A 14,821-nucleotide genomic window follows, 5' to 3' on the forward strand; every position below is an offset into this window, starting at 1 on the left:
CATGCTTACTAAAATGTAATACTTTGTGCAAAATCTTTTGCTGCTGAAGACAGCTTCAAGATGCCTCCTGTATAAACTAGTCACAGGCATTGCTCAGGTGTGATTTTGGTCCATTCTTCCGTACAAACACTCTTCAAGTCCTATAATTCACGTAGGCTCCTATGGACTGTGAGCTTCAGTTCATTCCACACATTTTCTATTAGATTCAGGTCAGGTGATTGGCTCGGCCATTCTAGCAACTTTATTTTCTTTCTCTGAAACCAATTGAGTTTCATAGAATGTTAGAGTTGGAAAGGAACACAAGGGTCATCGTGTTCAACCCCCTGCTCAATGCAGCACAGGATTCACTAAACCATCTCAGACAGATGTCTGTCCAGTCTCTGTTTGAAGACTTCCATTGAAGAACTCACCACCCCTCGTGGCAGCCTGTTCCACTCACTGTTCACCCTTACTGTCTAAAGGTTTTTTTTAGAATTTCTAATCTGTAAATTCTCCCTTTCAGTTTCATTCCATTACTTCTCGTGTTTCCGTGTGCAAATGAGAATAAGGATGATCCCTGTAAATTGTGATATTGCTTCAGATATTTGTAGACAGCTATTAAGTCTCTTCTTAGCCTTCTTTTTTGCAAGCAAAACATTTCCAGATACTTTAACCATTCCTTGTAGGACACACTTTGCAGTCTGCTCAGCATCTTGGTAGCTCTTCTCTGTCTTTTTTAAAAATGTGGTGCCCAAAATTTGGCACAATATTCCAGATGAGGTCTGTCCAAGGAGGAGTAGAGGGGGATAATTACCGTACTTAATGTGATCTAGATTCTATACTTCTCTTAATACATCCTAGAACTGTGTTTGCCTTTTTTTTTGCTGCTGCTGCTGCATCACACTGTTGACTCATGTGCGGTCTGTGACCTATTAGTTTACCCAAGTCTTTCACATGTGCTGTTGATTAGTTCTATTCCTTCCATTCTATAGATGTAATTTTTGTTTTTCTTGCCCAAATGTAGAATCTTGCATTTCTCCCTGTTAAATACCATTCTATTAGTCACTGCCCATTGTTCAAGCTTATCTAGATCCTTTAGAATCCTGTTTTCTCTAGTGTTAAGCTGGAGTCACACTAAACGACTTACCAACGATCACGACCAGCGATACGACCTGGCCGTGATCGTTGGTAAGTCGTTGTGTGGTCGCTGGGGAGCTGTCACACAGACAGCTCTCTCCAGCGACCAACGATCAGGGGAACGACTTCGGCATCGTTGAAACGGTCTTCAACGATGCCGAAGTCCCCCTGCAGCACCCGGGTAACCAGGGTAAACATCGGGTTACTAAGTGCAGGGCCGCGCTTAGTAACCCAATATTTACCCTGGTTACCATTGTAAAAGTAAAAAAAAAAAAACAAACACTACATACTCACATTCTGATGTCTGTCACGTCCCCCGCCGGCATCCACAGGGTTAAAACTGCTTTCGGCAAGAGGACTGCTAATGCACGCGCTGCTGCCGAGAGCTTCCCTGCAGTGAATGTGTCAGCGCCGGCAGTAACAGCGGTGACGTCGTTGGTCGCTGTCACACATAAGGAGATCGTTAGCGGGATCGTTGCTACGTCACCAAAAGTGTGACGTTGCAACGATATCGTTAACGATATCGTTGTGTGAATCAGCCTTTAGCCATCCCTGCTAGCTTTGCATTGTCTGCAAATTTGATTAGTTTACCTTCAGTTCCCTTATCTAGATCATTTCTAAAAATGTTGAACAACACAGGGGCCAGGACAGAGCCTTGTGGTACCCCACTTGAAACACTCTTCCAATTGGATGTGCAACCATTTATTACCACAGAGTACGATCACTGAGCCAGTTATGAATCCATCTAACCATAGCCTTGTTTCTCACATACTTGGTAATTTTTTTCAATAAGGATAGTCGAGATCTACTATATGTACCGCATTTCCCTGATCCACCAAGTCAGCAATTCCATCGTAGAACAAAATTAGATAGTCTGTCATGACTTGTTTGCTCCAAATCCATGCTGGCTGTGGTTAATTACAGTATTATTATCCAAGTACTTACATACATGCTGTTTAATAATTTGTTCCAACATCTTCCCTGGTATAGAAGTAAGGCTCACAGGCCTGCAATTTCCTGGCTCCATCTTCTTTCCTATTTTGAAGATAGGGACAACATTTGGCCTTCTCAAATATTCCTGTTCTCCAGAATTTTTCAAAGATTCTGGCTAGTGGTTCTGGAATTTATTCTGCTAACTTTTTCAGTACCCTAGGATGTAATTCATCCAGGAGATTTAAATTAATTTAAATTAGCTAAGTGTCCCTTCATCAGCTCTTGGTTTATAGATAGTGTGGATTCTTTTATTCCTTTGATGGCACCATAAAGATCAGTTGATGTTACAATTGCTTTCTTAGAGAACACAGATGCAAAATAGGAAGTTAAATGTTCGGCCTTCTCAAGATTGGTTTTTGACCACTTCACCCTTTTCAACCTGTAAAAATCCTATATTATCTTTGAGTTTTCTTTTGTTTTTGACATACCCCCCCAAAATCCATTTTTACTGTTTTTGGTTTCCCTTACAAGCCTCACTTCATTATTGGCTTTAGCTATTTTTTCCTTGGCTGTGTGTTCGGGATCATTGTCTTGCTAAAATGTTGACCCTCGTTTTACCTTCACCATCCTGGTAGATGGCAGCAGATTTTTATCAAGAATGTCTTGTTACATTTGTCCATTCATCCGTCCTTCAATTATATGAAGTTTGCCAGTGCCATATGCTGAAAAACAGCCCCAGACCATGACGTCCCCATCTCCAAACTTCACTGTTGGTATGGTGTTTTTGGTTTGATATGCACCACCTTTTGGCCTCCAAACATAGTGTATATTATAATGTAGGGACTCGCCAGTATGAAAACTTTGACACAGATTGCGAAACTTTCGACCAATGCCGCCCATATAGATTATTTTTTTGCACGTTATATATTTTTATTCAGGATGCAGCCAAGCCCGTCAATGTTGGTCTCGTAAACTAGGGTGTACGTCCTCATGGGGTGCACTTAAATAGATTAGGCTAGCTGCCCAGCAATAACAGTATGAGCGTCACTAATATGCTGTAAGCCAGATACTGCACTACCTGTGTGTGACCAGCACCATATACAAACCTATTTCCTGTGCAATTTTAATACTAAGCAATCGCCGCATCCATGAATTGGTATGTTGTGAGTGGTTGTCTCATCAGTATTTTCCATCTGTGTTGCCTTTATCTTAATTAAGTAGGTTTGCTGCATCCTGTTGCCCTTTTTTTCTGTGTTAATGAATAAATGGTGTGTATTATGGCATACAAAGAGTTAAATTTTGGTCTCATCTGACCAGGCTACATTCTCCCCGTAATTCACAGGCTTGTCTAAATGTTGTTGAGTAAACTTTAAAACGTACTTGAACATACTTTTTGTTCAGCAATGGAGTTTAGCGTGATGATTGTACTTTGAAACAATTGTACCTGCTGATTTGAGGTCTTTGTGTAGCTCTACAAAAGTGGTTTTGGGCTCTTGGACATCTCTTCTGATAATTATTTTCACTCCTCTGTTTGAAATCTTGCGGGGAGCACCTGATCGTAGCTCGTTTATGGTGAAATTATGTTCTTTGCACTTCCGGATTATGGCCCTATCAGTGCTCACTGGAACCTTCAGTAGTTTCGAAATTCTTCTGTAACCGATGCCATCAGTATGTTTTGCAACAATAAGGTTGTGAAGGTCTTGAGACTGCTCTCTGGTTTTACCCATAAGATGTTTCCTATGTGGCACCTTGCTGCTAATGAGACCTTTTTAATGACCATCAGTTGAACCAGCTAGTTCACCAAGTGGCAGAATTTCTTTTCGAATTACTGACAGATTTCACCTGGTGTTTTGATTTTCCATGGCTTTTTGCACCTCTTTCTTCATGTGTTCAATACATTGTCCCTGCATTATTTCTCATTACTACACACAACTTAATTTATGGACCTCTATGGTTTGATTTCTTTGCCCCTGTGGATTGGATGGGTTGTTACAGACATCTGGTCAGAATTTCAAACATATTAAGTTCGAAAATAGCTTACTTACTTCACCAGCTATATATAAATAAACCCCAATCTCTATCATATTGGAAGTTTAATGAATGATTAATAAACAGATGACATGTTCACTACTGAAGAGCTTACAATAATGGCACAAACCACAAGGGGGCGCTCAATCCACACAAAACCAGCATTACATAATGAGAATTAAGCCCGTCATGCTGTGGCCCCCTTTAATAGAAAAATTAAGAGGGTGCCCCTAGGAGGACGACGCTCTCCACAGGCTGTTCTATAGGGAACAATTCCTAGCTTGTGTTTCTTAGATTCTCCTAACCGGACTAATGGTTAGCTATTTACACTGCATGGGGGATAATGCACATGACCCTTGTACACCGGGCTAAGCGTTACTTTACATAGCTCAGGGACGTCAGAGAATACACTGGTGTTCTAGCACTTCAGTGAAAGGCTGCACACAGAATTTTTACCATTTTATATTTCAATACAGCAGTCTATTTCTATAGGTAGACTATCTGTAAGTAAAAGGAGCATGATTGCACTAATGTCCAGGGGGTCACTAAACTTCGGTTTCAGGATGTTCTCCAGTCATTTGGTTTAAATTTTCAGAAATATCTCATTACAAAAGCCAGAGACGCAAAATCCATTATTGGCTGGCGCCATCATCTTCCCCTTCTTAAAGAGGCCCTGTCACTAAGCCAAAAGTGGCCAATTTTGCTCTTAATTGCCAACACCTCCCTGAATATACTGTGTTTTATAGCAATTACTAAGGGGGTGGTGCTCAGAGGTTAATAATGCAGAATAGCCTAATGACACCCCCTAAAGAATCCAGAGCCTCGCCGGAAAGAACATCTAAATTAGCGCAAAATAAAAAGGCCCATATCCCTGGATCCATATAGCCGATATAAAAACAATAGACTGAATACTCAGGGGAGCAGCGGGAGCAAAATTAGAGAAAAAAATACCCACTTTTGACCCAGTAACTGGCAGTCTTTAAAAGTTGGTACCATTTGCTGGAAATTTTTACAATTTTTAGAAAAGCCAATTTTTGGACAAAGAGTAAGCTAAAATCTGGATTTTAGTGGAAATTTACAGATAAACATTTACACCACATATGGGGGATTCAGTAAAACGACGCAATATACTGTTTCTAGATCAAACTTCTGCCTGTATTAATAATCACTCATTGTTTCTTATTGTAGTCAGAACCCCTCCTGTAGTGTTGTGAGATGGTCTGTTCCACAAGGATGCAGTCTTTTGGTAAAGATGTGACCTGTGTGCTCTGGAGCAAACCACTGCACACAGATAATAGAGGGGTTCAGACTACACAATCATTTAGTGAAGATTTTTTCATTTCGGCCATTAGAGTGCATGACAACAATAGCATTATCTGCAGCATAGTACAAATTATCTAATGTGGTGTAAAAATGAACGTCACCAAATATGCAATAATAGTTTTCTACAGTCCCACTCTGAAATAGATCTTAGATCAAATAGGGAAAATATAAGGCTATAAAGTAATGCATGCCAGCATTAAGAGTCCATGAGGCGGTCCCAGCCTCCTCCTATTGGAAACGCAGTTCCCTGATGTTACAAGGCAGCCCCAGCGCCATTGCCACATGCATAGGCTGCGGCACATGCATGCGTTGGCTGCGGCTTCTCATGTTGTACGCCGCAGATGGTACCGGAGCTGCCAGGTAGTCAGAACTTAATGGCTCAGTGGGAGACTGCAACAGCCCCCTTTGTTCTTTACAGGTAGTGCCCCCTACTGTATAAGAGGTCTACAATTTTGAAGGGGAACAGGTTTATAATGCTTTTGTCATTAAGCAGAACACTATAAAAGCTGTGTTTAGGGATACATTACGACCATACATCAATTCAAAAAGTGCATAAAGCGACCACTACAAGAAGATCAATGATCTGTAGTGAGCTGCACAAATACTTACTGGATCAAAGACCAACATCCTGCAGAGCAGATGAACAGCTTCATGAGTGGCCTGGCTGGACAGTGTATACAAGACAGGAAGAGATGGCTGCAAGAACAAAAGCAAAACACAAGAGATGTAACATGTCTGACTAGTGCAGGAAAAGTGCTGAGTTGCTTCTGAGCCCTGGAGTTATGCAAGCAGACTGAAATTACCAATTTGGGTGATAGATGCCTGGAGTCAGCCAGCACTGCAGTTCTGTCGGCTCAGTTTAATGTCAGCCCTGCACAGTATCACACTGAGGATCTTGCCACTTGGAAGGAAATCTGCCCTTGAAAAGAACCACTTTTACTTTAGGTAATATTTACACTGCTGCAACTACAGTAAGATTGGGTCAATGACTGGCACTGATTTTTTTGGACAGGGTGGGCTGTCAGCACTTCGTGCCCCTGGTGACACATGGCTAGTACATATAGCGGACAAGCTGCCAGCATACTTGCTGAACCCACTTAATCAAGAGTCTGTAGTGTGATCATTTCCACGCAGTATACAGACTGCTGGAACAAGGTCACACTTAAAGAACTTGGTGAGCATTAGAAAAACATGCCTGCCTTCCAGGGCTGTGGAATAAAATGGACCGACTCCTAAAATATAGAATAAATTGGGTACAATGCAAACATTTTTTCATAAAAATGTGAGAAAGTTCTGAAATGTCCTATAAATGTCTGTTCTGTTCCTGATCTAACGGAGATGAATCTGTGCTGCACTTTACGTACATGCTCAGTAGTGACCAGTGCTGCGGGTCAGAGTCAGGGAAATGGAGTCGGAGTTATGGCTTACCGCAGGGGTCCCCAACCTGTAAGCTCGGGAGCCACATGTGGCTCACGGTCCCAGGAATTGTGGCTTGCGGCTGTCTGCCAGCTTGGTGCATTAGCTCCAGGACTAGCAAAAAGGTATTAAGAGCACATCTCAAAATGGTGAATCTTGTGAGCAGCTCTGCACATAAGAGCTCACATCCCTATCTTGAGCTGACCAGGGTCAGTGATATCACGCCGGCTCTGCTCTACATCAGGAGGCGAGTGCAGCCGGTGACTGTGTCTACCGATACCTGGTCGTTTACTAATCGGCGGGTTTCACCCAACAGTCCTAGAATGTTACAACTGGACAATACCGTCCGACTGCGCATGCGACTCAGCTGATGTGATTTCAGAGCCCCGCTCACCTTCTGACGACAGTCTAAATACAACGAAAAACTAAATTTAGAGTTAAAGAATTGATTTTTCATGAAGCCACTTGCCACCAGTAGTTGAAGGAAGACATACCAGGTACAATGCTGCAGTAGATGTGCTTTTCTGACTAGCACTTTAGGAGGTTGTTTTGTAGGTTTGTCCCTTCCATCTCAGTTTTATAAGGTCATATAATGCAACAACGTAAAGGAGCAAGAAGAAGACCGCCTTTTAGAAATGAACACCAATTCTCCTCTATGTGGATAGTTTCAACCATAATTCAAGACCAATGTAATAAAAGAACTCATCCGATATGTGAAAGTACAAGCCGTGTGTAGAGGAGCACAGGCTGCACTTTATCTAGCCACTGATTGCCAGAGCCAGGAGGAAATGATGAGTGGTTTGTGATGGGAGAGAAATGACATCTCAAGTCTCACCTCATCATTCCACATTTTCAGTCCAAAATATGAGAGTTGGCAAGTTAAAAAGAAAAACTCCAGCAGGGGAACACAATGTTCCCCGCTGGTTTGAAGGACTCCCTAACGGTCAAAAGCAATAATTACCAGAAACTGCATCAGCACATCTACTAAAGGTGTAGCCGCCCAAATACAACAAAAGACAAAAATGTTATAAAAAAAAATAAAAATGAGATACAGTATATATATATTACATACACAGTCACAGAGCCTTGAGAATGGAGGGTTTGGATAGCAGTATATTTCCTCTTGAATGCTACATATTTCTGCAGCTCACAGAGATTTACAGGACAGCTCAAGTGCACTGGATGTACGACGTGACTTCAATGGAGTCGTGGAAATGTACAGCTGTCTGTTTACAGCCGTCCCTCTAATGTTTCATTCTACCAGTTTTTAACACTTCCTCTGCTTTCCTCAGTACATAACCACCCAACAATCCTTGTGCAAAACAAATAGATCTTTCCGTCCATGTGAAATATCAATGACTACAGTCATGGCCAAATATTTTGAGACAGACAAATTTTGTTTTTCCCCAAAGTTTGCTGGTTCAGAGTCTTTACATCTATTAGTCAGAAGTTTCTATTATCAGCATTCCATAACTTTTAAAACTTTTATTGACCAATACATCAAGTTTGTGCAAAGCCCCAATATTTACAGAGTTGGCTTGTTTTTCAGAACCTCTACAGTTCACCCTGGTATCCGGATATCAGCTTCGGGGCCAAATCCTGACTGATGGCTGCACATTCTAGCCTAATCAGTGTTTGAAGTGTATATGTTTGTTCGTACTTTGAAAATTGACAATAATTTCCAATGTGTTTTTTTGTGAAAAAAGTTAAATTAAAATCTGCGTCATACTGTACCAGCAAGATGAATGAGATTTCAGTAATCTCATACGACTTTATTTTTTCCTTTCATATTTTAACCAATTAGTTGTTGTTTTTTTTTGAATATTTAAATCTGCAGCATTTTTCTTTCAGTGTTTTTCACCCATTAAAATGCAACAAAAAAGTAAAAATGCAGCAGTGTGAAGCAGGAAGGGTGTTAGGCAGCAGGTGAGCTAAGAGGCTGCAGCAGTGACAGGGGAGATGATATGTGATTGTCTCCTTGCAAGAATAGATGTGTATCAAACCAGCAAAGAAAAAAGTGTAGAAACAAAGACAAAGGAAGATAAAGAAAGGCCTATTTAAGTCCCTTATTATTAGAAACATAAATTTGGTATTGCCGCATCGAACAACCCAAACCATAAAAAACTCTTCACCGAGATTTTGCAGTGAACACCACAAAAAAAACAAACAAACAAAAAAAACAAACAAATTCCATAAAGGACCCAAGCTTTAATAATGAGGACACCAATTATTGCACCAAGCAAACGCCATAAAAAGAAACAAAGCTAGAATTGCTGTTTTATGATCACTAAAAATTTTAATAAAAAAATACTGAAAAATGTCTCATTAACCCCAAAATGATACTAATACTACAGGTCATCATGCAAAAAAAATCCTAGTACAGTGAAGTCCAAGAAAACTAAGTGTTACAAGTTTCTTGTAAAAATAAATAAATAAAATAAAACAGAGGTTTAACTAAACATGTTTAATATCATTCTGTCTATAACAACTCCAGCTATAAAATGAGTGTAGTTTCCAGAATGGGGTCTCTTCTGGGGAGAGGAAAGTCTCTCTACAAATACCTCATGGGCTCTGCAAATGCAATACGGCAAATGAAAATCAATGCAGCAAAATTTGCACTCCCACAGTCAAATGTGCTCCCCTTGTGAGCCGTGTGCCGAAAGAGTAGAGTACGACCGCATATGTAGAGTTAGGTAAATTATTAAATTGTGGGAAATTGACATTTTTCATCTTATTTTTCCATTTTGTGTTTATGTGAAGCATCTGAAGGGTTAAACCTCAAATACTTTTTTGAATAATATAAGGGGTGCACTCTTAAAATTGGGGTTTCTCATATTGGCTCATGAAAGGCACTTGAACTGAATTCAACAATTTAAAAAAAAAAAAAAAAAAAAAGCTTTCTGTAAGTTTGTAAAAGAATGGAGAGGCTCTTATGGACAGTGGGGGGCGTGGGAGTGTTTTATGGATTCTACACATGACAAACTTCTACTTTATGCTGGTATTCTATATCGACTTTTATGCTTGGATCAAACTTTTAGCCACGGATATCAATGTTTATGCATTTTTTTTTTTTTACAAAAAAAATTACATCTTCATACAAAATTGCATTAAATGGAATTTGTCACCACATTCGACCTATCTAAACTATTAATATGGGCATACAGGTGATAGACTGCTGAAAAAAAGTCCTTCCTTTATGTCTCATATCAGATGTATTGTTGTTGATAACACTTTTATCACTTTGTATAAATAATCTCTTCCAGGCTCTGGGGAGGATGCTGCCTGGTAGATAACTCTGCCTCCAGAGATTATTCTACATGAAGGGGAGTTACCAGTGTGATGTGTAATGGTTACCAGTGCTCTCAATGTGAAAAATAAGATAATCTTGTAGTTGCTCAGAGACTGAATCCTTAATTGGATTAGATTAGTAATGTAAAAATCTTATAGTCCCAATATCCAAGTAAGATCAGAGGCCTGGTGCCCTCAACTTCTTTAGAGCAGATTCTTCAGATTCTGTAGGAAGTCAAATCTTCCTGACAGATTTAGTCCTGTGTGGATGGTATCAAAGACTTTAACAAGTTTGTATTCCCAAACCCTGCAATGTTTTTGTGATTTAAAATTGCCTTTTAATATGACAACTTTCATATTGTTTATGTTGTGTTCTGGACTACAGAAATGTTTGGCCACTGGTAAATGTTTTTTTTTTTAATCTGCAATTGTTTGGCAATGAGACCTCATCCTTAAGGGCTCTAAGTTTCTCCCACATAGAGGCCTCCAATAGGACACAATTAAGTACACAACATTGGAAGAGGAACATGTGAATGTCCCGGGAATCTTATAGTCCTGCTGTGTGTTAGGAATCTGTATCCTGTCTTTGGTCTCTACATAAGTTCAGGTTTTGCAGCTCTTCACATTGCAAGGATAAGTTCCTCTCCGTGTATTTGAGGGCATTGGACTTTGGATCATAAAGTTTCTTAAAGGGAACCTGTCACCCCCCCCCCAAGGCGTTTTTAACTAAAAGAGCCACCTTGTGCAGCAGTAATGCTGCATTCTGACAAGGTGGCTCTTTTAGTTCTGGGTGCTATAACTGCAGAAATAATCAGTTTTAAAATTTGTCCTAAATACCTTGTCTTCAGTCAAGGAGGCAGGCCTTTCCCCCCCGATTCAGATGCCGCACAGCCGTCAGTCATGTCTTCTTGGCGCCGGGCGCCGCCTCCTCACCGCTGTTTTGAAATCTGCCGGTGCCTGCGCTCTTTTCTTCCGCTTTGAGCAGGCGCAGTGAGCGCTGCCTGTCCGTCCTCATATGCAGTCTAGCTGACTGCGCCTGTGCAGCCGCCCTGCCTGTGAATCCCAGCCCCGCAATTATTCACATTGTGGGGCTGGGATTCACAGGCAGGGCGGCCGCACAGGCGCAGTCAGCTAGACTGCATATGAGGACAGAGGACGGGCAGCGCTCACTGCGCCTGCTCAAAGCAGAAGAAAAGAGCACAGGCGCCGGCAGATTTCAAAACAGCGGTGAGGAGGTGGCGCCCGGCGCCAAGAAGACACGACTGACGGCTGTGCGGCGTCTGAAGCAGGGGGGAAACGCTTGCCTCCTTGACTGAAGACAAGGTATTTAGGACAAAATATAAAACTGATTATTTCGGCAGTTACAGCACCAAGAACTAAAAGAGCCACCTTGTCAGAATGCAGCATTACTGCTGCACAAGGTGGCTCTTTTAGTTAAAAACGCCTGGGGGGGGAGTGACAGGTTCCCTTTAAATTTGGAGGTTGCCTGTAGCACAGCAAGGGAGGGTCTTTGAATATTGTCTTTAGACGGTCATCCTTGTGTAAGATGTGGTGAAGTTTTTTAGCAGTTTTTCTGAGTACCTCAAGCTGTGGGTTGTAGGTCACCATCAGAGGTACACAATTATTTTCCTCTTTCTCCAAAATGAAGTAATTGACTTCTAGGGATCCTTGTGGCTCTAATGATCTGATCATCAATGGAGGTGGGGTGGTAGCCCAGATTTAAAAATGTCTTTTTAAGATGTGTTAAGTGTTCATCACGATCCGTTGGGCTGGAACAGATATGATTATGTCTAAGGGCCTGGCTGTAGACGATGGACTTTTTAATGTGTTTCAGGAGGAAACTGTCCCATCTGAGGTATGTGGGACGGTCAATTGGTTTCCGATACACCGATGTCTAGAATGAACCATTTTGAATTTTTATGGTGGTATCCAGAAAGTAGATTTCCATTTTTGAGTGGTCCAATATCAGGTTTATTGTGGGCTGAAACATATTGAATTTAACATGGAATTTTAGAAGTTAACCCCTTCACCCCCAAGGGTGGTTTGCACGTTAATGACCGGGCCAATTTTTACAATTCTGACCACTGTCCCTTTATGAGGCTATAACTCTGGAACGCTTTGACGGATCTTGGCGATTCTGACATTGTTTTCTCGTGACATATTGTACTTCATGTTAGTGGTAAAATTTATTCGATATAACTTGCATTTATTTGTGAAAAAAACGAATATTTGGCGAAAATTTTGAAAATTTCGCAATTTTCCAACTTTGAATTTTTATGCCCTTAAATCACAGACATATGTCACGCAAAATACTTAATAAGTAACATTTCCCACATGTCTACTTTACATCAGTACAATTTTGGAACCAAAATTTTTTTTTGTGACGGAGTTATAAGGGTTAAAAGTTGACCAGCAATTTCTCATTTTTACAACACCATTTTTTTTTAGGGACCACATCTCATTTGAAGTCATTTTGAGGGGTCTATATGATAGAAAATACTCAAGTGTGACACCATTCTAAAAACTGCACCCCTCAAGGTGCTCAAAACCACATTCAAGAAGTTTATTAACCCTTCAGGTGTTTCACAGGAATTTTTTGAATGTTTAAATAAAAATGAGCATTTAACTTTTTTTCACACACAATTTATTTCAGCTCCAATTTGTTTTATTTTACCAAGGGTAACAGGAGAAAATGGACCCCCAAAGTTGTTGTACAATTTGTCCTGAGTACGCTGATACCCCATATGTGAGGGTAAACCACTGTTTGGGCGTATGGCAGAGCTCGGAAGGAAAGGAGCGCCATTTGACTTTTCAATGCAAAATTGACTGGAATTGAGATGGGACGCCATGTTGCGTTTGGAGAGCCCCTGATGTGCCTAAACACTGAAACCCCCTACAAGTGACACCATTTTGGAAAGTAGACCCCCTAAGGAACTTATCTTGATGTGTGGTGAGCACTTTGACCCACCAAGTGCTTCACAGAAGTTTATAATGCAGAGCCGTAAAAATAAAAAATCATATTTTTTCACAAAAATGATCTTTTTGCCCCCAATTTTTTATTTTCCCAAGGGTAAGAGAAGAAATTGGACCCCAAAAAATGTTGTGCAATTTGTCCTGAGTACGCTGATACCCCATATGTGGGTGTAAACCATTGTTTGGGCGCATGGCAGAGCTTGGAAGGGAAGGAGCGCCATTTGACTTTTCAATGCAAAATTGACTGGAATTGAGATGGGACGCCATGTTGCGTTTGGAGAGCCCCTGATGTGCCTAAACATTGAAACTCCCTACAAGTGACACCATTTTGGAAAGTAGACCCCCTAAGGAACTTATCTAGATGTGTGGTGAGCACTTTGACCCACCAAGTGCTTCACAGAAGTTTATAATGCAGAGCCGTAAAAATAAAAAATCATATTTTTTCACAAAAATGATCTTTTTGCCCCCAATTTTTTATTTTCCCAAGGGTAAGAGAAGAAATTGGACCCCAAAAAATGTTGTGCAATTTGTCCTGAGTACGCTGATACCCCATATGTGGGTGTAAACCATTGTTTGGGCGCATGGCAGAGCTTGGAAGGGAAGGAGCGCCATTTGACTTTTCAATGCAAAATTGACTGGAATTGAGATGGGACGCCATGTTGCGTTTGGAGAGCCCCTGATGTGCCTAAACACTGAAACCCCCTACAAGTGACACCATTTTGGAAAGTAGACCCCCTAAGGAACTTATCTTGATGTGTGGTGAGCACTTTGACCCACCAAGTGCTTCACAGAAGTTTATAATGCAGAGCCGTAAAAATAAAAAATCATATTTTTTCACAAAAATGATCTTTTCGCCCCCAATTTTTTATTTTCCCAAGGGTAAGAGAAGAAATTGGACCCCAAAAAATGTTGTGCAATTTGTCCTGAGTACGCTGATACCCCATATGTGGGTGTAAACCATTGTTTGGGCGCATGGCAGAGCTTGGAAGGGAAGGAGCGCCATTTGACTTTTCAATGCAAAATTGACTGGAATTGAGATGGGACGCCATGTTGCGTTTGGAGAGCCCCTGATGTGCCTAAACATTGAAACTCCCTACAAGTGACACCATTTTGGAAAGTAGACCCCCTAAGGAACTTATCTAGATGTGTTTTGAGAGCTTTGAACCCCCAAGTGTTTCACTACAGATTATAACGCAGAGCCGTGAAAATAATTTTTATTTTTTTTCTCAAAAATGATTTTTTAGCACCCAGCTTTGTATTTTTACAAGGGTAACAGAATAAATTGGACCCCAAAATTTGTTTTCCAATTTGTCCTGAGTACGCTGATACCCCATATGTGGGGGGGAACCACTGTTTGGGCGCATGACAGAGCTCGGAAGGGAAGGAGCGCCATTTGGAATGCAGACTTAAATGGATTGGTCAGCAGCCGTCACGTTGCATTTGCAGAGCCCCTGATGTACCCAAACAGTACAAACCCCCCACAAGTGACCCCATATTGGAAACTAGACCTCCCAAAGAACTTATCTAGATGTGTTTTGAGAACTTTGAACCCCCAAGTGTTTCACTAAAGTTTATAGCGCAAAGCCGTGAAAATAAAAATTCTTTTTTTTTTTCACAAAAATGATTTTTTAGCCCCCAGTTTTGTATTTTCACAAGGGTAACAGGATAAATTAGACCCCAAAAGTTGTTGTCCAATTTGTCCTGAGTACGCTGATACCCCATATGTGGGGGGGAACCACTGTTT

The 14,821-nt window shown here is 40.9% G+C and overlaps 1 protein-coding gene across 2 annotated transcripts in view; it reads right to left on the bottom strand.

Annotated features, from left to right (window-relative positions):
• Nucleotides 1–14,821, bottom strand: part of NLK (nemo like kinase) — a 194,852-nt gene that overhangs the window by 13,482 nt on the left and 166,549 nt on the right. For both annotated transcript variants that reach the window (XR_013223721.1, XM_077294422.1), the window contains exon 8: nucleotides 6,010–6,096. Coding sequence is in view for 1 of the 2 variants with exons in the window: in XM_077294422.1 (XP_077150537.1) it covers nucleotides 6,010–6,096 (87 nt within the window). In the remaining variant the exon portion in view is untranslated. The remainder of the gene's footprint in view (nucleotides 1–6,009; nucleotides 6,097–14,821) is intronic.

Source organism: Ranitomeya variabilis, chromosome 3, assembly GCF_051348905.1.
Source record: "Ranitomeya variabilis isolate aRanVar5 chromosome 3, aRanVar5.hap1, whole genome shotgun sequence".
NCBI lineage: Eukaryota > Metazoa > Chordata > Amphibia > Anura > Dendrobatidae > Ranitomeya > Ranitomeya variabilis.